General features: G+C 38.8%; 1 protein-coding gene and 1 long non-coding RNA gene across 5 annotated transcripts; both read right to left on the bottom strand.

Moving 5' to 3' along the window:
- Positions 1 to 163: 163 nt before the first annotated feature.
- LOC110851370 (cell wall integrity protein scw1) lies at positions 164 to 22,744 on the bottom strand. 4 transcript variants are annotated; one of them, XM_035853030.1, is made up of 9 exons: positions 20,951 to 22,744; positions 17,315 to 17,433; positions 7,475 to 7,552; positions 7,330 to 7,383; positions 7,197 to 7,259; positions 6,705 to 7,064; positions 5,664 to 5,863; positions 4,970 to 5,225; positions 164 to 4,347 (listed from the first exon to the last, which is right to left on the bottom strand). In XM_035853030.1, the coding sequence occupies exons 2-9, from the start codon at positions 17,378 to 17,380 to the stop codon at positions 4,312 to 4,314; spliced, it is 1,113 nt and encodes a 370-aa protein (XP_035708923.1). In that variant the 5' UTR covers positions 17,381 to 17,433; positions 20,951 to 22,744; the 3' UTR covers positions 164 to 4,311. The 4 variants fall into 4 exon arrangements, with proteins under 4 accessions (XP_035708923.1, XP_021954807.1, XP_021954806.1 ...); XM_022099115.2 differs by having other exon boundaries at positions 164 to 3,781; positions 20,951 to 22,743; XM_022099114.2 differs by having other exon boundaries at positions 164 to 5,225; positions 6,705 to 6,859; positions 6,926 to 7,064; positions 20,951 to 22,742.
- On the bottom strand, positions 7,559 to 11,107 carry LOC118436050. Its single transcript, XR_004835158.1, has 3 exons — positions 10,875 to 11,107; positions 9,537 to 9,683; positions 7,559 to 9,458 (listed from the first exon to the last, which is right to left on the bottom strand). It is a non-coding gene; the product is annotated as an uncharacterized LOC118436050 (long non-coding RNA).
- Positions 22,745 to 23,274: the final 530 nt, after the last annotated feature.

The raw sequence follows: 23,274 nt of genomic DNA, 5'->3' as shown, positions 1-23,274 counted from the left end.
CAACATCAAAAACAAATAAATTGAACCAAGCCGAGTCTGATAAACAACAATGAGTGTACATAGAATAGAATAGAACATGATTTTTATAAGAATTTTTGAAATATGTAAAAGACCTGCTTACTTTTATGCTAAACATAATATCGTTGCATGTCACTTTTTTTTATTTGTATCGTTAGTATTATTATTATTATTATATTGTTATGAATTAATAGAGCAGTACTGTATTTCCTTCTTACTTAGTTGCTAATTATTGTAAACATGTAAGCAACAAGGGGCTGGTTATGAGATAATTATTATATTTAACTAACCACAATTAGTTGCTGCTGCGTCGTTGAGGCTAGCACAGTTCTGAGATATGTATTTGTTGCTAGATTTCTAGGCAAAACGGTGGAATTATTTTTATGTGAAATCAGTTGGGAAACCTTCCTTCTTCACAATTTTTTTCTAAAAACAACGTCCTCCCATTTTACTCAAGAGTCAGAATGCATCCTTCATTTTCTTTTGCGTTTTGTTTGTAAGGCATCTGGATTTCTTTCTTTCGTCAAAATAAACTACATGATACAACTGCATGATATTATTGGGTTGGATTGTGGTTTGGGGTGTGTGGCTATACTTTGAAAAAAAGTCCTTCGACTTATCATATCATCATCATCATATGTAGTACGTATTGCGGGAGGAAAAATTATATTACAATAATTATATGATTGATAAATGATGTATTTTTTCACTAAGATTGAGTTTTCACTATTCCGGTTTATTACATATGTCGATTATAATCGAAAATGATTATTAAATTACAATCGTCTCAAAAGGCGATCATTTTGGATAATCGAATCCGATTATAATTCGGTTTACTGTATGTAGAAACCCTTGATTTTTTAACCACACACGCAATTACAGACATACATCGGTAAGTATTTTGGTATCCTTATAAGTTTACATGATCTCTATTTCCTCGTAACCTATCTAACCCTACGTACGTCCTACCAACTATCGCACCGAATCTCTTAATTATATATAATGTTTAGCATTACTACTATTTTATCATTATGACCAAATCAACACAACCAGCACAAACTATGTCGTCCTTCCTCAATTTCAATCCTTTCATGTATTTTTTCCATGTAAACCACACTCCTCAATTTATATCACAGCCGTGCCCACACTACTACAAATTGTTCGTATTCACAATAATTGAAAGAAAAGTCGTCATGATTAGAAATTATCTTCCATACTTGAAATTATGCATTATGATCGAGGGATGTTTAATATGCTACTTACATAAATTTGAGCTTTTTTTATCTGACATCAGTTTAAAGTAATATCAAAATCGGGGAATGTACTAAACTTATCAAATGAAAATAAACGCCTATCATTTTAACGACGAGAATATTACAGACTTTGCTACGAATGAAGGTTGTTTATTTAGTCGAGTACGTCCTACATACTTATTTTTCAATTGACAATAAAAAAGGCATTAAACCGTAGCTGGTGAAAGTATGCACTGGAAATGAACAGAGTACAAAAAAGAAATTCGTTCTTTCTCCATTTCATGCATCAAGTGTTTTTTCTTGTCTAACAATAAGTGGATATCTTTAAATAGATACAAATACGATACGAAGTTTTAGCAAACACAACGGCCCGATATGATTGATCGCGTTTGGACGGATTGAGATTGACGAGTTGAAATGTAATGTAAGTCTGTTCTGTGTTTGCATGAATAAATCCATTTATTTCAGAAAAAACTCTCTCATTGCAGTTCTTTTGTGTTTGTCTTCAGATTATTATGAGAGTTTTTCAAAATTTTAATTGCAATCCTGTTTTTATTACAACAAGTTGTGTTGTCTCACTACACTGTCTCCTACTTTATCTCGCAGGATGATGATATGATATGAATGGTATTTTACATGTCATAACTGGGATGATGAGAATGGGACCGTTTTCTCTGTTTTATTAGACGAATAGATATTTGTGATCCATTTTAAATAGCCTCAATTATTTGGTTAGTTAGGTAGTTAGTTAGTTGTACCCTATAGATTCTAAGTAGATAGATATACGCTCGGCATCGGCTTTGGTCATTTGTGAAACTTCAGAGATTCATGATATGTATTAGTTTCATAGCACTGTAGCATTCTTTGTGACCTATCTCTCTCTCTACCTAATATGGATGTAGAATTACAGTATTATACTAATTTTACGGTTATAGCTTATCCTGACGCATTCCCTTCTCCTTTTGTAAGTAGTGTTGATACGCACTCATATCCATCCCAGAAGAACAAAGAATTAATAAGATGCTCGAAAAGAGTTGGAGCTATGAATGATGAGTTTTTTCAGCAAAAAAATGAGGCTAACCACCCATCCAGACTTTTTTTATAATGTAATCTATGAATATATAGAGAAAAATGACTTTCACTAGAAACAATATTTCAAAGTTTGATCCTAACAGAGTGAGAAGAAATAGTGACGAATTGTTGCTTTAGTTCAAATCTATTTAGATTTTATGCGATGATAATTACGTAACTGTATGTAACTGTTTCCGAAAAAACAATATCAATATAGACAAGCCACTGTAGACAATCAGTCAATTGGGGAGTGTGACCTTTTAAAATATTTCTTGAATTCCTATCCTGTTATGAAATCTTTGGATGTTTCAACTTTGGTTTTTCTTTTGGGAACTTATTGTGTGGTCGCGTAATGGATAGCCGTCGTAGGTAGGTATCAATATACAAGTTGTGTGTGCTTCTGCACGTGTGTCTCAAATCAAATCATTCAAATCTGACGTTATCCGTGCTAGGAAAACTCACAACTTTTTTTTCTTTCTCAGAGAACCCTTTGGTTGGATATGTATACTTAATTTTAACTAGTGACGCACCACAGCCCAACTTTCTTTCGAGGAGAAAGCACCCCTCCTTCCTCGTCATCAACATTATGATCCACCAATCACTATACGACAAGCAACTTCGCATATCACAACTTTAAGAAATAACAAGATATTTTGTCTTATATCCTAGTTTTACAAAATATTTTTAACGTACATAGATATTTAAGTATTTATCCTAATTATTATGAATCGCAATAACTCGCAGCATTTCGACTGGTCCAGTTCTTGTCTGTTGTGTGTTTATGTGTGTTTGTATATAGTTTATACTGTCACTACTACGTTTCTCATATTTAATTATTGGTTTTTCCTAAATAGTACTAAATTTAAGAAAGGTAATAGATAATCACGACTAATTAATAAAAATAGTAACAAAATAATACCACAAAACTTGTAATCATCAGAATGCAGATTTCAAAGCACACTCGTAGTTTCCAGAGGTAACAATAAGACGTGTGGTTAACAGACTTGGTGGTGGCTTCAAGAAAGATAACCACCAACCACAATCATTACCACCACCACCCACGAGATATCGTCATCATCAGTCTAATGAACGTATTTTCTTATTTCCTTCCTTTCTCGTCAATATAAAAATCTAAGCAAACTAAAATATCGACAATATATATTTATATATATTTATCTAAATAATTATCATCATGTTTTCTTGTTTGGTAGTAGCACAAATAAAATTTTGAATTGTTGCGTCACGAAAATCAATCAGTTTCAGTTCGATCAGGAAAGTTCGCAGTTTGCAATGCACAGCAACAGCAGCAATGTTTTTTTTTAGTTCATGCAACAATAAACTGAAGATAGGAGACGAGTTGACCAGAAGTGGCGATAAGCTTCAAGTTCACAGGGTTCAGGACACATCTTCAAAGACTATTGGTCGTATCCCACCAACATCTTGTAATGAATAGGAAAAGAAAGAATGCATGAACACACATTAACTTAATTTGGAGAAAAACAGACGTGTTTTAAATAGTAATAGGTCAGGGAGGTGGTTTTGTCAAGCGGGCATAAGAATAAGAGAATGTTAATAAAATCATAGGAATCTATAGGGTTTCAAAATCTAGCTACGAGTGAGAGTGCATCCAACCTTGGTATTATTATACGATCTTTGATTATGTCAGAGATTTCTTGCATGGCTTCTAAAATTTATGCTCCTTTCTCTCCCATTTTCGAGAGGTGAAAGTGGAAATAGTGCTGTTAAAATGTTTAATCTGTTTTGTAGAGACTCTGCTGTTCTCAATTAATGCAGTGATGTTACGTATTTTGTGTCGGAACTTTTGCTAAGTAAATAATAAGGCTACTACTAAATTAATAGAGACTGAGAGTGATATTTTCGTATTCTGATGTTAATAAGAGTGAATAGAACAATAGGTCAAAATGCATCCAGCCAGCCCGTCGAAAAATGAAACGAGAGAGTGAGTGAGTTAGGACTGTCCACTTTCCTCCTTGATTATCAGTCCCTGCAGACAACAATTAAATAATCCAAACTTCAGATTTTTTCATGCTCAAAGTTATCTGGAGTTATGATTTTTAGATTCATACACTACGATAGACTACGACTTACAAAGAATTTGTTTTTTCAAACTGCGGCTAAAAAGCACGGTGTGGGTGAGCAAGTTAATAATAGTACTTGAATAATGTGTGTGTATGTGTGTGAGATATTCGGTATATACTGACGAGTAGATTAGTGCATATTATTTTACAGAGAAGCATTATCATGTGTGTATGCATGTACGTATTTTTACTAAATTTACAATATGCAACAATAACGAGGATGAATCCTGACACATTTATACGTATGACAATATTCTAAAAGAGAAAGTTAATTGATACTGAATTACTTTCTGTTATGATGAAACCTACACAAGCCTAGCTGAACAACCTACGTATTTAGTTGACCTCTCGTCATTCGTTAGTTATTTTTTTGCCAGTTTTTTTTCTGTTTAGAAATTATGAATAAGTGTGAAGTGGGGCAACTGATTAGATGGCGTCGACAAGGTGGCGATGGAAATTGGGATTTCCATACATGGGATGTTGACTACTGGGATTTTCAGAGGTGCTGGTAACAGTGAAGTAATTTACGTGGTTATATTGAGACGCGTGCCCGTTCATGGTGCCGTTATTGGTGGCGGAGAGGAGGACGCTGTTGGGCCCGTTGATTTCGGCCATTTTCGTCTTGGCATACTCAATGCGAATCCCCCCGCGGTCGGAATAGCGGAGGAAGGAGCCTTGGAGCGCCGCCATCGACTGAGTCGCACACCGCACGTCCATGTACTCCACAAACGCCACTGGGCTACCTCCTTTCGTGTGCAAGCGCAGTCTGCTGAAACCAGGAAAGCTGGAAACAGCAAGCAATCAGTCAGTCAAAACTTGGTCATTATAAATTAGTCAATAAAATTTATAAATGAGATGAACAATATTTTGGGCAAGAAATCGAAGTCGTCGACTTTTCTGTTTAAACGCTTTCTCTTAATCATTATCCGTGATTACTTGGAGTACGCGTTCATCAGCACTAAAAATACTTGCAGCTATATAATTAATAGAGTGGTAGACAGGTAGTAGTAGTAGTGCCACAACCCCCAGATATTAAAGTACTGTGCAGGAGGAGGACTTATACTTTTTGTACTAGTTAGAGTAGTGGGTGGGGAGGTGGTGGTGACACTGTCGTTGTTGGTGTTTGTCCTCGCAATCGTGTTACCCTTTCTCTCTGCCCCAGAAGTTTGACTGCCCTCGCCCCCAAAGGTAAATGATGTAATGATGATGAGTGAGTGTTTACCTGCCGAAAATATCTTTCAATTCTTGCTCCGTAATGAATGATCCCAGGTTCGCGACGAAGAGTGTGGAGCAGGGGGCATGACTACCAAGTTGCTGTGAACATGCAGAGCCGACCGATGCAGGCGATGCCAGGGATGGTGAAGTAGGTAACAAATGGGGTATACTGGCGTGAAGTGCAGGCCCCCCCAGTGTCAACGCTTGCTGTTAAAAAATTGAGACAATGAGCATTGAACTAACTATAGTGGTTCAGTGAGAGCGGTGATTAAGAGTACGCAACAACGGCTCTATACATTTAGAGTTTTTAAAATATTTGAATATTTAGTAAGGAAAAAAAGAGGAGGCATTTAGTTTTGTAATTTTATATAAAAAAGAATTTATAATTTAGGATTAAAAGTTGTTGAATAAGGAACAAAATATGTAGAATAAAAAAAACACCCGACAATGATATTTGACAATTATGAGAGGAGAAAGTGGCATTATTATTTTTTCCTTCCCTGCACTTTCTCTAATAGTTAAATACTTATTAATTCCTTTTCGAATTGGAAGGAAATTGAACAGAAATTATAAAATTCACCGAGAATAAATCGTATATAAAAAGTTGTTAACATTACCGAGTAAAAAGTGAACAAGTGAAAGCAATTGACGTAAATTAGCATGGATTTATTTGTGACGCATTAGGAAAGGGGGCCATATAAATACTTGAGTGAAATTATTGTAAGTTTTGGGTGAGTATAGTAAGTGCTAACCCGCTAACCCCACGACTAATAATTAGCAACAAACGTACAGAATTTTTATGATGGTGAGTTGTTAATCGACTTTATGGTGAAGAAGAGCAGTATTATTATTATTGTAGAATTCGATCAATTTCATAGGTATGTAGCCGCATTTCGGTCAGGAATTGATTATTGGACATACATTTTTTGCCCAGTTTGACGGTATGAGAGGAGCTTAAATTTACTCATGATACTATTATTGTGGAGCTGTATATTTCTGAATTATTTGGACATTTCTCAGTTCAAGGGAAGGTGTAAGTGTAGTTCACCTGATGAGGATGCAAGGCAGGATGGACAAGCGTCGGTCCTTGAAGGCCACCTGTCAACTCGCCGGCCGCTGCGGCTGCTGCTGCTGCTGCTGAATGGTTCAAAACCAGTGGTGGCCATAATTCCGGCGCTCCGGTGAAGAAGGGTCCTCCCAATGCTGTGGGGACAGATTCCAACATTTGGCATCGGGAATCTCCAAGTGATGAAAAGAAGCACAACTTACGACCAGCCAACGAGTGCATTATCGTCGGGTGTGGAGCCGAGACGGGCTGCTGCTGCTGTTTCGGTTTACTTGCTTTCGTATTGCTCTTCGCAAATTCCAGTCTAATCGTTTGCGGCAAGTCGGGGTCGAACTGGACTCCCTGCACAGACAGAAAAAAATTGGTGACATTATGCATACGCACATTTATGTATCATTATACTTGGAGGACAGGTCTATATTTATGTATATAGACTATAATTTTGCCGTGGTTATATAGTTAGTTAAAGGTTACCTGAAGCACTTGCTTAGCAGCCTCAGCCTCAGACCTTGAAGTGAAAGTCACGAATCCCACGGGCTAGCCAAATATCAAATTATACCCTTAGCTCGGACTGGAGTACCATTTTCAGTGATAAACAATAACGTACCGATGAAGTTTTCCCATTTTTGCTGGTCACTTTCAACTGGGATCCTTCATATCCCTACATACGTGTCGTGCCCATAATGAGTTTTACAAATTAATTTGCTCCTGCCAATCCAATTAAATGCATAATAAATGTGTGGTTCGCATACATCATATCCTCGAAAGAGAAGATAAAGCTCGCGTGGTTTCGCATCCATGGGTAAGCCACTGACGAAAAGGGTTCGCACCTGAAATTGAGAGTATTTATTAAAGTCAATGTTTACACAAGAGTTGTTTCAACAACGGCGACACCGGAGAAACGAGTATGTTCATGCATACGAGTTATATTCATGTACAGGAATGGCACAACCGACCAATCAAGACTTGTACCACCATACTTTATAATTTTTTTCGCAATAAAAGTCAATAACTTCAATAGGTCGCAATCATATAATGTCTAAATATAACTGCTTTCTCCCTATTTTCAAAGCAAAAAACTAAATAGGCCAACTTGCATACATTACACGTAGTCATCACTCACACGGAATTTGTTTGCTATCAGTTTTCTTTCTCATTTTACGACACACTTCAAAGTGAAAGCATTTACTAAATAAAAAATGCATGAAACCGTTGAGAGAAAATTGGCTGGAGCGGAATACATATGCAAATGATTCCATAATTTACGAGTTTGCTCAAGGAAATCTCAATTAACGCCGTGACACATAGTGTTGGCGTTGTTAAGCATACTTACATAAGTACAAGAATAGAATACAAGTAGCAACTTGGACCTTATTAAGCACCGTGCTGCTGCTGCGGAATGTATATATGCAACTCAATAGTCATTCATGTGCGGCATATGAAATTGGAGATAATGGGCATCACAGCATATAAGATGAAGCAGTAATAACTGTACATAATGCGCGCATCATTGAGAAAGTGTTTCATAAATTTGACATCGTCAACGTCAAGGAAGACGAAATGTCAGCTTACATTTTTACTACTGCACACATACATTATTGGGAGTTGTCTCCCTCTCCGTCTCGTCAAGAATTTAGAATTGACAGGTTTATTTTTTTCGACTACCTGTCCACACTCAAGTTTTTACATACTCGGGTTTAAAATTGGTGGAACATGGTCGTGACGAAGTAACATTTTTAGCTTGATTTAATGTCGCCTAGTCTAAAGGAAGTTTATATTTTATGATGTACAGAATATTTCATGAGATTGTTTGTTATGAACTTTCGTGTCCATGGGCAACTGGCATTTCCAACTTAATTACAATGTTGAGTTTTCAACTCGTGCTCTACTCCAAGGTGTATGTATGTATAAGTAGATATATATATAGCTCTGTAATAGGCAACCCGATATTGTACGTTGTGTCCACTTCCACCACCACCACCACCACTTGGTCAGCGATAATTATCATCGTTTATTTTCTCCTGCAATAGACACGAATGTTCTGTTTGCATAGTCCAATCAAAAACTGAACAATTCAATGAGCCTAACGTCCTCCATGTGTGGAGGTATGTCTATGCAAAGCAAATGTAAAGCCAGTAGCCACACGGAGAGACATTTACGAAACGACGTGCGATGTGAACCCCTCGGGTCCCTTCTTGTATCGGTGAAATGTCAAGGAGGAAGGAAGGAGGAGGTTGAAGAAGCGGAAGAAAGTGGATAGATATCCGTCCGGGTTGTACCGAAATCCTGACATCATCAACAACAAGAAGAAGGAAGACAGAGGGAGAAGAATACAAATGGATTTATACAACTGCCACCCATGCGGCAAACAACCCTTCATATATTTCTTTTCGTCTTCATAATCTCGTTCTCACACTGTGCAACCCAAAAAGTTAATATTGTTTGAAGACCTAAAGAGAGAGAGAGGAGAGAAACGTCAGTCAGTGAGGAAAATGAGACTTAGAAGGCTTATGGCTGGTAGTAGAGCACATATTCGTACGTACGTACGTATAGCGTGTCGTGTGGAAAAGAATTGCAAATTTGAATTAATAATTTAGACTAGAAATCGCGCAGTTAACATTATGAGTAATGTTGCATCAAAAAGTGACATAAATAAATTGTAGCTCGAGCCAAACAGGAAATTCCTCCTCTCCTTCTCCGTAAATACACGTATAGTCCTTGTTTAGCTCTCCATTTCTAAATGTTCAAGAGGTAAAGTTTAGTCCGAGTTTTATAACTCTGCCACATTTTTATCGATCTCGTAGCGAACTTTACCTGGCAACAAACCCCATACGGACAAACATACGGACATACATACACCTGTCCACTATTTGTTGTGGTTACACTCTTCACTTTTGCTATAAAGGGTGGAGTGGTGGCCATTTCAGTTATGTTCTTGGATTACGGTCAATAGCACAACAACTACAGTACAACATATAGTACGACATAAAACATGCAGCGAAACACGAAATGCATGCAAACTTAGGAGGGGAGCTTCACCACCTGCCCCTCTCAGATCTTGATGTGCTTTGGATATGTGGTATGAGTGTACTAAAACCCTGAACTGGTTTGACTCCATGGCCACAGTTACGCCCGCCACACCCACTCAAAGGCGCCAAAAACACGAAAAAAGCCCTGTTTTCACTTGTTCAAACCCTCGCCAAAAATCCAATTTTGCTCGGATTTTGGTAAAATTTACATTTTTGTAATCCCAGATACTTGCTTGATCATATCCAGTAGCAATCTCAACTTTTTTGAAATTTTGAATTTTCTCGAATAATTCATCACCCCGAAAATGCCCGAAAATTTCGAAAATTTCAAAAAATTTGAGATTGCTACTGGATATGATCAAGCAAGTATCTGGGATTACAAAAATGAAAATTTTATCAAAATCCGATCAAAATTGGATTTTTGGTGGATTTTTGAAGTTGGTAACTTTTGTGGTTTTCATCCCTTTGAGTGGGTGTGGCGGGCGCAAATGTGGCCATGGAGTCAAACCACTTTAGGGTTATAGTACACTCATAGGACCCTACCACATATGCAAAGCACATCAAGATCTGAGAGGGGCAGGTGGTGAAGCTCTCCTCCTTAGACCTCTCTCTCTCTCTCTTGTTACATATGTGCCGCAAAACTGAAATTATTTTCGTCAAGGGTGTCCCACCTTGGAGGAAGAAAACATAAAGTGCAATAAGTTAGCTTCCCATTCCGCAGGGCTAAACGCTTTCTCCGCCAGAACCACCTGCCAATTTTTAATCATATTTGATTTGACTGCTACGTAGTGCAATTATTCTCCTAGAAATGTTATTCCGCCACCTGTCCGTCATCTTGTCATCGCAACAATCAAAGCGAAAAGTTCAGACTTTGCTCCCAATTTCAAAAAAAAAATTTCTGCCCCGTTATTATTTCTTTTTGCTTTATTGTGTTGGAGCAATTTTACTTTAGACGTTCATTTTTACAACGGGTTTTTACAACCTATAACTTTGCGCAGCTGGGATGAAAGAGGATCCAGAATTCTTTATCAAGGAAATGAGGGAAGGAAAGGATTGCTACAATTGTCTCAGCAAGAAAGAGAGAGAGAGAACTGCTATTATTGCTCTTGTTGGAGAAACCTACCGTGAGAAATCTGACCAACATATACGTTTTTGAATTATAAATAATCTTCTCTTCTTGTTGGAACGGATAGCCTCGACTTATTACATTTTCTCTCAAATGATAAAGGTGTCAGCAACACAAGAAATGATCTGCTTTCTACTCCACCGCGTGAAAAATAATGACCAAAGTTACTGTACCATAAACACGGTCAGAGGAAATCCTACTACGACTAGTCGTCGTGTGGCGATATTGCGTATTACGTAAATATCTCTACCAAACCAACAAAGCGGCGGTGCCAAAAAAGTGTTGTCCTTTTCCACCACCTTTTATTCTCTTCACTTCCTGTATAGCCTAAAATAATGAAATTATTTGTCTCTACAAACCCGAGCGAGCACACAGCAGGAGCACATAGGAATATAATGCATCAAATTTCGGTATAAATTTAATTGCTCGTCTCATCATCTCTGAGCAAAAAAAGAGAGAATAATGGTGCGATATATGTGCATGGGGAATGACATCATTCATGGGATTGTATCGTGCCATAAAAATTTGGTCCGTCAAATATGCATTAATTTAGATTCATGCAGCAACTTATGAGAATAATTTACGCGTTAATTTTGGACGTGAACAAATTAATGTTCATTATTATAGCTCGTAGTTAATGTTGTAGTTTGATTAGTAGTCCACTCTATGGTTTTGCATTTATGTGTGTGCATACCTGGCAAAAAAAACACCATAAAAATGTGTCCCTTAAAAAATGTTGTTCTCTGTTTGCATGTTTTCTGGCAAAATTTGGGGACTGGGCACACACACATTTGCAAAGCAGTCGAGGGGAGGAGGAGCATGTACAGTGTAATGTGTCGCAATACATCATCGCACTCCGGCGTGATGGAGGAGTTGATTGCAAACCAAACAGAGCGATATTTGAGTATGATTTACATAAATTGTATTCGAGGAGGTGGATGATGATAGTATGCATGTAATATGGGTGAAATTACGAACGGTAGCAGCAGCAGCGACGGCGGTGGCGGCGGAAGCGATGCATGAAACTTTGAATGAGGTTTGGGCGTGGTTTCCGTATTTCCGTCATAGTCTCGTATGCAGGGTGATGGGCTTGACAGTTTCCGCTGCGACTCCTGATACAAACATTGCAACACGACCGAAACCATCAGCACCATCAATATCGTGCTTTATCAACAAGCAGAAGCTATATATTCACATTTAGGACTGTGTGCAGTTTATATTTTGTACGAGGAGCCGACCCCTTCGACCAGTCACGCTTAATCGATGAGGAACACACCCTTTTCATCCTCTCCATTAACAATTCCCATCATCATAAACCACGTGCTGAACACGGTCAGAAATTAACTCGGTGCACAACAAACTAATGCTGGGTCATGATTTTCTTCAAAAACTGGTCAACTACTGGATGTAATCTAGGCAATTTTTTAGGATTTGTGTGCCATGTTTTATTGGAAACGGAAACTCGGAGACATTTTCATCATCCATCCCGTGGCACAAAACATTACGTTACGATGTTGTGGATGAACGTGTATTCATACAGAAAGTGGAAATGCTGTGCATTCCTTTGTGTTTGGGGAAACAGGACACTGCTCAAAGAGAGGAGGACATAACATGCCGGAACGCCATGAGTAATAATATGATGAACGTGGGAGATGCCATCAGATAGTAGGATCGACCAGTTTAGCTACCTATGCGAAGGCAGGAGAGAGGACGAGATAGAGAGAGAGATGTATTGAAAGTTTTCCCGTTTATTGACATTAGCCATGCGACAAAGTTAATGGGATAAATTAACAACGTAGACAGTGAAGGTTTGTGTTGCGTAGTTATTTAATTATATTAATCCCACCCCCTTTGGGGATATCTTTTTGTGTGCGGCTCATTCCGAATTAAAAATGAGCCTCACCCTCTGACTCTCTCTCTCTCACGGTAACATAGCAGCATCGCAGAATAACTTGAATTGCACAGAATAACAGAGCACTTGACGGCGGAAACTACACTCTAACCCAGTACAAGTATCGAATTCATGTGACATTTGCATTCATCGTTTCGACTTGACTACTCTAGTATGCAAAATGAATCCATTTCCCTTTAACGCTCCTACTAAACTTTCTCCCGTCCAATCTCAAAGACATCGTCCACCGCAATTCACGGAAAAACAGAAGGAGGACGAGGTGGAGGAGGAGGACGATTCTTCTGTCGGACTGAAATGTTTCTCAAGCCATCTCTGCATCTCAATGGTTGCGAGACATGAGAGGAGAGAGAGAGAGAGATCGAGGAATCCAGAACCAGGATGACTTTTGCAAGCAACAATTACACTTTATTTTTGCAAAAGGGATGGAAATGGAAGTCTAATGAGATAGAGAATTACTCGTACGTCGCTACTTCTTAGTGGTGTGACATGGCACGGGTTAATATTTCTTGGATACGGATATATATACGTATGTATATACGTACTTATGTATGTATATTCTCACTACGCAAAGGTTGGTTCCTGCTTTCCACCCACCTCGCACTTGCTAAAAGAAGTAAAGGAGGTGAAATTGGAGGCAGGGAAAAGTCACGAATTGGGAATCCACTAATTCTGCCTACTGTCCGACCATCCATATATGCATGCTTCTTATAGCCCAGCACACCTTTCGTCTCTGAGCTGCGTTCATCAATGTCTCGCAGGCAAGAAGGAAGCACTTTCTCCACAACTGCAACGTGCTTCTATCCCAATTTTTGGCTTTATTCTGATTTATTCAATTTTTTAGATACTTCTGTCTGTAATTCTCCGTTCAATTCTCTGCCTTCATGCCCTCGTTCGTTAATAATTTAGTGGGTAAGCCCCATTCACCCGCAACCTTCTCACTCACTCGCCTCACCAGCCTTCCAACTCCCCTCCTCTCAGACTTTCCTCTCTTCTATCCCACTCAAGACGAATGAACAAGACGAAGCCACTCCTGCAGGAATCACTAATTTCTCGTGGTATTAAAGGAAAATTCTTTCTATGACCACTAAAAGGCTAAAACGAGAGAGAGAAATATGGTTCATCCTAAATCACGGATTTAAGAACGAGACGGCGAGTCCGTTTTCTACGTAGCTTTTCACATTGCATAAAACCATTCCATTCTTGGACTACTTCTTCATAAGCGAATACATATTCTATTTTTGAAGCTGGTGTAACAATCAGATTTCATTCAGGACACTGAATGACTCACAGCGAAGGAGTGTGACGCCCAATCTCGTTGCAACTGAGACTTTACAAGTGTGTATTTCTGTTGTGTTTTACGAGAGGAAGACGTTGGAGGAAGCCTTATTAATTGGATGGATGTGACGTACTTCAGGCCGCATACATAGGTTTCCCAACTACTATGCATACCTATACATATGTACATACATACTTTTCTCTTTTAGGGAGTGGACTCTAGTGTTCTTTGCGTTATTTAGTAGATGAACAATCAGCACACAGGTCTACCGGCTTAACGGTGATTGTAGTACGAGTGACAGTGGAAGTGGACTTGCCGATTATTGGGAAAATGTTGGAACGAACACGACCTCAGCAGTGTACAGTGTCGGACAGATGTCTACGTCCACATAGTCGCGTCAATTTCATTTTCAAATTGTCACTGAACTACTGAACCAATTTTCATCATTGATATATCAAATTCTCACAAATTTAACGTAATTTCATAGCACATTATTAGTTTTCCGCTAAAAAATTTATTTTAGGCCAGAGATGTATTTTAATTCAAAATGAAAACAATTGGATGGACAAAAGTCAACGTCCAGTCAGAGAAAACATACAAAAAAAACTGTAATTTATAAGGAATGTTATAACAATTAATTTTTAATATTTGGTTGGGCCTCCGTTCGCTTTAAGGACGGCTTCAAGGCGTCGAGTCATAGAGTTTACCAAATTCTTGGTCACATCTTCAGAAATGGTTTCCCAAACTTCACGAATTCTGGATTTAAGGCCCGGAATTCCTGAAAAAGATTGTTTTCTTATTTCTCTTTCAATGTGGTCCCACAGATGCTCAATGGGATTCAAGTCTGGAGATTGGGGAGGCCATTCTAGCTTCGAAATTTTTTTTCTTGAAGTATTCCATGGTGGACTTGGCAGAGTGTTTCGGATGGAAGACAAATCGTCGTCCAAGTCCAAGTTTTCGAACAGATTCCTGGATATTGCCGTCAAGTATTCCCTGGTACTTGTATTGGTCCATAATTCCGTCAACAAATTCCATTTTTCCTGCCCCACTTGAAGCCATGCATCCCCACACCATTACCGACCCGCCGCCGTGCTTAACTGTGGGGTTGAGATTTTTTGGATTCAATGCTTCTTTTGGATATCTCCACACTCTACGACGCCCATCTGACCCAAAGACATTGAACTTTGACTCGTCAGTCCATAAAATACTGTCCCAGAATGTTTGTGGCTTGGAAATGTGGTCTCTGGCAAACTTCACTCGTTTGGTTGCATTCCTCGGTACAATAAGAGGCTTCCGGACTGCTCTGTGGGATTTCAAATTTCCCTTGTTGAGTGTTCTTTGGATGGTCCTAGGACTAACTTGTTTGTCGAACATCTCCTTGATCTCGGTAGATAGCTTTGGAGCACTAAGTGAGGGTGTAACGTTGACTTTGTTGAGCACGTGGCGTACTTCTCGGTGAGCCAAAATCGGTTTTCGACCACTTCTGACCTTGTTTTGGACTGAACCATTAGCTCTAAAGTTCTTAATGATTGTCTGGATGGTTGTCCTTGCTAATTTATACTTGGTCCCTATTTGTCTCTGCGACAGCCCCCCTTTTTGTCCACCCTTCCAGTCCTGAATGACAAGATCTCGAATAGCGATAGGAATTTCCTTGCGTGTCGACGCCATCATATTTTTCTGGAAGAAAATTATTTAAAAATTAATGCGGCATATGTTATTGATAGATTTATTAAGTTACCTGATTTTATAAATTGGAGAGATTTTTGTTGTTGACAATTAAAGTGAAGTGGACGTAGACTTTTGTCCGCTCAAATTTCATCCTCTCTCGCTCTGCACTATGATTCTCAGTTTTCCCAGAATTTTCAGAAATAACTCATATGTTTTATGAAATTACGTTAAATTTGTGAGAATTTGATATATCAATGATGAAAATAGGTTCAGTAGTTCAGTGACAATTTGAAAATGAAATTGACGCGACTATGTGGACGTAGACATCTGTCCGACACTGTACATATATGGAGAACATAGTCTCGTCTTTCCAACAAAGTAATGATGTACAACGATCTTGTGCAATTTGTTGATCATCGTACCAAGTAACCCACACAAGACAAGACACTCATCTGCTCCTCCTGGTTTATGCAAGAGTTGAAATAATGCAACGAGACCATTGTTGTATGTACGAACAACGTATATCACCACCACCACCTTCAGCACCACGACGGTTTTTGTGTAACAATGCACGCAGATTTCAATCAGAGCACATAAAATGGATAAGAATGAGAATGCCCGGCCAGCGGAACTTCGATTGGATTCCCTTCGTTACACTCTCTCATTTTTTTTATTTGTTGTTGATCTACTTGCGTCCCCTCGCTCTCTTCGTCTTCTTCTAATGACCGTAATTACACCACCAGCACCACCATTTTTCATAAGTACACTCACTTTGCCCATTACATAAATACACGTATGGCTGCTCTAATAAATATGAGGTCCCCAAGCCGTTTAAAAGTGACTATAAACTCGATCTCTTGTCTCTGCGAAGTAATATTATGACAGTTTATTCGACATGATCCACCAACGAGACAACCTCCTCCACTTACGTCAAAACTTTTAATATGAAGTCCAAATTTATAATTGGATTAAAACTAATGTTCTCGTAGCACCGAGTCCAGCTTTTGACATGCCAACTATCATTCTATGTATGAACTTGGTTTTATACTTCAAACTCATAGTCATCATCTGTCATCTAGACGTGTGTGTAGATATGTACGTATGCAGATACGTACGTGGTGGATCCCTCTGCTCTTTGCTTGGTTGGTATTGACCTTTCCATTATTTTTGCTTAATCACCATACTTTTACGGTGTCTGCTTTCTAGCATTTAGTCATGTATGGATATATGTGCAGTTGATAATCGTAAGTCACACGATACAGGTGGTGGTAGTGTAGCGGAAAGCAAATGTGCTTTTATTTCATGCAATAATTCACGTCTGTCAGTTCGACGTTACACTCGTCTCAACTTTTGAGCCAAACTTTGTTGACCACGACGGCAAATGACTTTAGTTATGTTTTTGACGGAGTTTTTGGAGGTACACAGGAAATATATGCGCGACTAAAGGGCTTTAATGTACGTTCACTTATAATAAAGTTAAACTTTGTTTATCAAGAACTCGTAATACTCTTTGAAATTAATTTAAACGGGAGGAAATTGGTTCCTCGGTATTAGTCGGTATGTACAACATCATTTTCTTACCTCTTCTTCTCCCGCAGCCGTGTTGACCGAGTCCATGCTCTGACTTAAAGCACTGGGGGTGTCCATTGCAAATAAGATGACGATGATCCAATAATAGTAGCCCTACACCCGGCGAGGACCTGCAAGTGGTAAAAAGAAATTCAATTAGGAAAATTCATAGGGATTCCTGCATGCAGGGTTATCGATGGATAATTTAATGTGTCCCGTGATAATAATACGTCATATGACTCTGCCCTAACAAAATTGTGAGGGAATATGTATGCACATGTAGTTTTGTGCCACTTTAATGCAGATGCAAATAATACAGTTCTAATGGAAGGTTGAATGTTTTCTTGACCATTGCGAACGGATAATTGAAAACTGAGTGAGTGAATAATCTAAGAGAAATTGCCTAAATTGGGACGGGAGGAAAGGAGAGCATTATTATTCACATGAAGAGTTTTCCATGCCTTTCTCAGAAATAAGAAAATGAAATAAATGAACCAGGGTTTACTTTCTCTCAGTATTGCATAGCAGCGTTAACATTGGGAGCAATATCCTGGAGAATTATTGCTTTTCGAGATCAAAAAACTCAATTTTTTAAAGCTTGGCCCTTCTTATTATACGAATTCGTGTAGTAACCATCCCAAGTACAAAGGCTACAGAGTTGTAAATGTGAGTCTGTGATGATGCACTTCCTACTTTCCTTCTCATTTTTCCCAGATCATTAATACTCCTGGTATCAACGTCACGCCGGAACTCTCTCCGAAACCAGCTACAACTGTCAAAAAATGACCAAGAGGACCTTTCTCACTATAAACAAGGATTTCACTCTATTGTGACAAGCATGACGGTCTCACTTCTTCAACAACTTTGTATACACTTGTGAATTGAAGAACCTTCAACATCGATTGATTTGGATTGGAAGGACTCAATTTTCATCACAAAGTAGTTATTGATTGGATTGAGTAAATGTCCGTCCGTCCAGAACTGCTCGCAAACTCAAAACTGTTTTCTTGAACGTTATATATAGTGCTCATGTTGGATTGGAAAGCAAACTAAACATTTACCCATCTCCGGTCTTCCGTTTTGTCGCTGTCACAATTTTTTCCGGCATTACATTACCAACTATTAAACCTACATGTATGTATCCATCCATATACCGTAATACATTAATAGCAAACAGCTCACTGCGACATGAGGAGTGAACTTTGGATGGGTGCAAAACATAATTTTTCAAAGGTTCACTCATACATAATGTGTACCACTGACTTGAGGTGGTTGGTAATAAATGCGATATTCAAAGGTATCGATTTATGATATAGAAACCCAGCCCAAACTTTCCTCCTTTTTATTCCGAGGAGTTAATGGAAACTCAAAGGAGGAGAATAACAAGTTTGATAATAATGGGAGGAAGAAAGCGAGGACGGAGAAAAGGTGGATGCAGTGGGTGGAGTGAAAGAAGAAAATAATAAACGGTTCCTTCTTCGTACATCTTTCACTGAGAACCATTTGACTAATTCTCTCTCCTTAATTCCCATAACCAGCCAAACGGAGCAGAGAATGGATAAGTGGACTTATCAATAATATTATTTGTCTACCCAGTTATGTCCCGTTTTTTGTTTGTTTGCTTGCTGTCCTCAATTTTATGACACTTTTACTGCCAGAGGCGCCGCTGCTGCATGAATGTTAAACAGGACGCCTGATAGCATCAAGAACCTCTCTCTCTCTAGTTTCGTATGTATATAAATCGATAATGAAAGCAGCGGGGAGCGGCTCTTTTTTAATTCGCTAATTGATTGTTAATGCCAAATTAATTATGGTAAAAGCTTCTCGGTGCAATAGAAGCTCACTGGTCAATCAAGCTATTGAGTTCAAAAGTGGTGTGTCCACATTACAATTAGAAGAGCAATTCCTTAATTTATTTACATGCTTGGCTACAAACTTGGGCAAAAAAATTTGCCTTTTCGATTCTAATTTTGGTACATTCTTATTTTCCTCAGCGAGAGTTCATAAATGTTTGTGCGAGCGAGTTAATGAGAGTGAGAGACGAAAATGTGGAAATTTTCGTTGCGCAAATGAGTGAGTGATGGTATTTAACGCGTAATAAAAATGTTAAAAAGGTCAAAAATTCTCAAAAGATGGAACAATCTGGAATATACAAAGCTAAATGAAGTTTATGTCGCCTTCTTCTTCTCCTCGTCTACTTTTTATAGCGTAAAGTGCAAAAATAATGCAATCTATTTTTTAAGACAAAAAATGTCATTTGGTGGATAAGCTGCTAATGTCGCACCTAGCGTAGGGCAAAAAAATGGTTCCATTAATTACTCATGTAGCCATATGTGCCATCATTATTCTCATTATTTAAGGGGCGGTGTGTTAACAATATCTCATCTCTCGTTTCCCTTACGGCTTATTTAATTTTCACTTCTTCACTGCCCAAAAAGTCACTCATTCGTTCGGTTGCGTTGTTGTACAACCAACCGTACTTTTTGTGTGGGGTCAACTCGAACCCTGCACAGAAAGGGCATTGTCCAATGATTAAGTATTACAATACGCGTTAATTTAACTCCTCTCGTAACTCTTTTTTTTAAAGTGCAAACTAAAACAAGTCCACCAGAGCGGAAGAAAGAAGGCATTAAGATGTACATAGTGAGTAAGTTTTTGATCTGCTAGAGGAAAAATAATGACGAGAAGTGGAGTGATGATGGCAATACAATACAGAAGCAGGATTAAAACCCACCTTAAGGAAAGTCAAGAAAAATTGGTTGGTGAGCACAATCTTCTTCTTCTATACGCAAGGGTAGGCACGACAAAAGTTTAAAGAAACTCTACTCCTCCTCCTTCGGTGCATGTATTATTATTGTAGAACCGAATAGTGGAGTGAATCTAAAGTCAACTCTCTTGTGAGTTCTTCAGGTAAAGTGGGAAAGGTGTGTGTGTGTGTAAGTCTTCTTTGCCACGCGACTGGCGTTTGCCAAATGGCATTGTTTTTTGTGTCGAGATCTCATACATTGATGCAGCCGAGGCCTAGCTTAGCTTAGAGGGCTTCCTTCTTGGTTAAGCTGCTGCTTCTGCTGCTGTCTTAAGAACCTTCGAGCACCTGGCCCGGTTAATTCGGCGGAAATGAGACTCCTCATATCTTTATATCATCCATCCATATTTATTTTTATTATAGGGCAACGTCCACTTTTTGACGGAAAAATGCACGACCTCTCCTCCTCTCCCTCGTCACATAATAAAGCAGACTTCTTGTGTAACCCTTTGTTTCGTAAACCGCTTTTGTGTTCCCTTATTATTGTCCTTCGTAAGTCACGACCCGACTTATTTCATTCATATAAATGAGGTAAAATGTGTATGCTATGCTATACTGCGTCTTTCCTCCACTTTTACTGGATTTTTAATCAAATAGGTATCAAAGTAAGTGCACTTTTATTTTATTGAAAGTGACAATCGCCATCCCTTTTGGATGTGGTTATGTAAGTAAGCATGTGGATAAACGAGGAGTGTGAAAAATATGTGAAAATGTTGCCTAAAACTATTTGCCACTATCAGTGGTGGATGCATGGTGGTTCATTTTCAGAATGATTCACATCCTCTCTCGCGAATTCTCTCGAGACCAGTATGAATGAAACCTCAAACAAATTAATGACATACCCAAGAGTATCAACTTTAGTGGTTGAACGTTGAATTGAACAGCAGCAAAGGAAGTGAGTGAGCACGTCTTTAAAAAGTGGATGCTGATGCTTCTTCTGCACTTGCTGATCTTGCTATGGATTTTTTCCTGGAAACCTTCTCTCCTCGCAAAATGTGGTGTGGTTGGTGTGGCGTGGTCTCCTGTCTTGACGTTGATGGAATGCTCGTCAATAATAAATAAACATTTTATTATCCTCTGTTGACGACAATTACCTTAATTTTTAAATGGATTGTAAAGTTTTCTTTTAAAAATTCCTTCTTTTTTTCAGTGAAAAATTATCTTTTTGGTTTTTATTAGTTTTTTTTTGTATTCGATTTCGGAGAGATTTTATGATATGCTCGTTCCGTCTTGAGGCACGGTGGGTTTCATTCACTATGAATCAGAGTAGTTCCACTTTGGTAGTATTATTTTTAGTAATAATAATGGTATCGATTTCAACGGGGTTCAGTACAGCACTTTTCTCCTATTTGTCAATTTATTCCTTCCTGGATTGATTTGCATTGATTTGAACTTTGTCGTAGTTGAAGAATAAGGCAAAAGGACACGATTTACACTATTTAAAGGAATCCCAAGTATTTATAGGACTATGTTTTGAAATAATTGCTAATAATATTCTTTTTTCTTCTAGACGATTACGATGATGATGATGATGATATGGTGAACAAGGCAAATGGTTTACGAAGATGTTGATTATTTCTCCTGGATGGGTAACATGATATGTTTGGTTGGTCGACGTTTCTGTCGGTCGGTGATTGCAATCGATTCCTGACAAATCGATCCTATACTTATTCCGCTTTGCACGATATTTGTCAACAATAAATACTAATTCTTCTTTCTTTCCTCAGGAATTTGCAAAAGTTTTTTGGGTTCGTCCCCGTCCCCGTCTTTTTCGTATTATTTTAGTATTTTTTTTCTTTTACTTTTGCAGAGTTGTTTTATTCCTTCGTTCTTGCTCTAATTAAGTGATATGCGAAGATATGAACATATATTTATATATGGAAAATTGCACGACAAATTTCCAGACCAAATACGTACGTCGTCTCAACTTGTCCAAGTTTTATAGTGGTTCACACGATATGTAGGATACAGGCTTTCCTTTTGGTTGATGTTGGTTTTTAGCTATCAATTCCGTTCACCGTCTCAAACCCAACTAACTCGTTTCACTCCAATCCCCCGTCCGTCTTAATAAATGAAACTGTGTTGTTCATTTGGTTGGTGATGATGAGGAGCAATTTTATTTTGGTGGTGTCTGTGGTGTGGTTCTTTGTTGTTGGTGGTAGTGATGGGACAAGTTGTTGTTTAGTTGTGGGGAGTAGTAATTTTTAGCTTCCTTGAACTTAGAATTGTGATGGAAAGTAGTAGAAGTTGCAGAAGAGTGAGACTAGAGGTTTAAAGGGGCCGAGAAGAAAGTAAGTAAGTATGGGTCGTGAAGAGGAGGAGGCTTTTTTTGGTGGGCCCTGCTGGTACTTAAAAAAGTCGTGCGGGTTCTTATTCCGTGCGTTCCTTTTTCCTACTCGAGGGCGCCTTTATTGTAAAGAAGCGGAAGTTGCGGACAGGTGATGGCTGATGGTGTGCTCCTGTGTCGGTGAACCAGAAGTAAATGGTGGAAGATTGCATGAACAGTTGGTGTGGAGGTGATCGTGGTGGTGGAATGAAAATGTGGTGGAAAGTTGGCTAGCTGGAGGTATAAGAAGTTGATTTGACTCTGATCAATCCTGCTGCTGCTGTTGTGTGCTCTCACTCCTCAGCCAGAGCACGAGTCAACCTTTCTCCACGGCACCACGCTTGCTCAGCACTTTCCCCCACTCACCACCACCACCACCCTCCTTCGTCCTCCTTCTCCCTCTCCCACGATGGACAGGACACGAGGGGAAGAACACACCTACAAACAGTGTCAAATCCATGTCCCCAGTTTAAAGGGCTCAGGCTGGCGAGAGGGGCTGATTATGAGAAAAATGAGATTTTTAATGCAATTTCGCAACTTCCAGATCGGCAGGAGGATGAGGACGGCGACGGAGAGTGTGAAGGGGGTGGTGGAGGTGGATATGCTGGTATATGCACGTTTAGGAGTAAGGCACTCATGTAGGTATAAATATGGTGCTGTGGCTGCCCAACTTTCCCCCAATCCACCTTTATCACTTTCTCTGCTGCCTTTGTTAACTAACTCGTTTCTTTGCTTTCCTTCTGTTCGTGCCCCATTCCAGTACATTATCAAGATTGAAAGTTTCATGATGAATGGAATGGCGTTTCTTCTCTCCTCAAAATATTTCGCGAAGCGGATTAT

This window comes from Folsomia candida, unplaced genomic scaffold, assembly GCF_002217175.1.
Source record: "Folsomia candida strain VU population unplaced genomic scaffold, ASM221717v1 Fcan01_Sc006, whole genome shotgun sequence".
Classification (NCBI taxonomy): domain Eukaryota; kingdom Metazoa; phylum Arthropoda; class Collembola; order Entomobryomorpha; family Isotomidae; genus Folsomia; species Folsomia candida.
This window is presented reverse-complemented; position numbering and strand designations above follow the sequence as displayed.

Bases quoted from the DNA above. Each gene is read 5' to 3' on its own strand.
- LOC110851370 (XM_022099113.2), bottom strand. From the start codon at position 17,380: ATGGACACCCCCAGTGCTTTAAGTCAGAGCATGGACTCGGTCAACACG. The intron at 7,065-7,196 runs GTAACCTTTAAC...CTGTCTGTGCAG, and splicing joins CTGCTAAGCAAGTGCTTCAG to GGAGTCCAGTTCGACCCCGA. The intron at 5,864-6,704 runs GTGAACTACACT...ATTTTTTAACAG, and splicing joins CTGCCTTGCATCCTCATCAG to CAAGCGTTGACACTGGGGGG.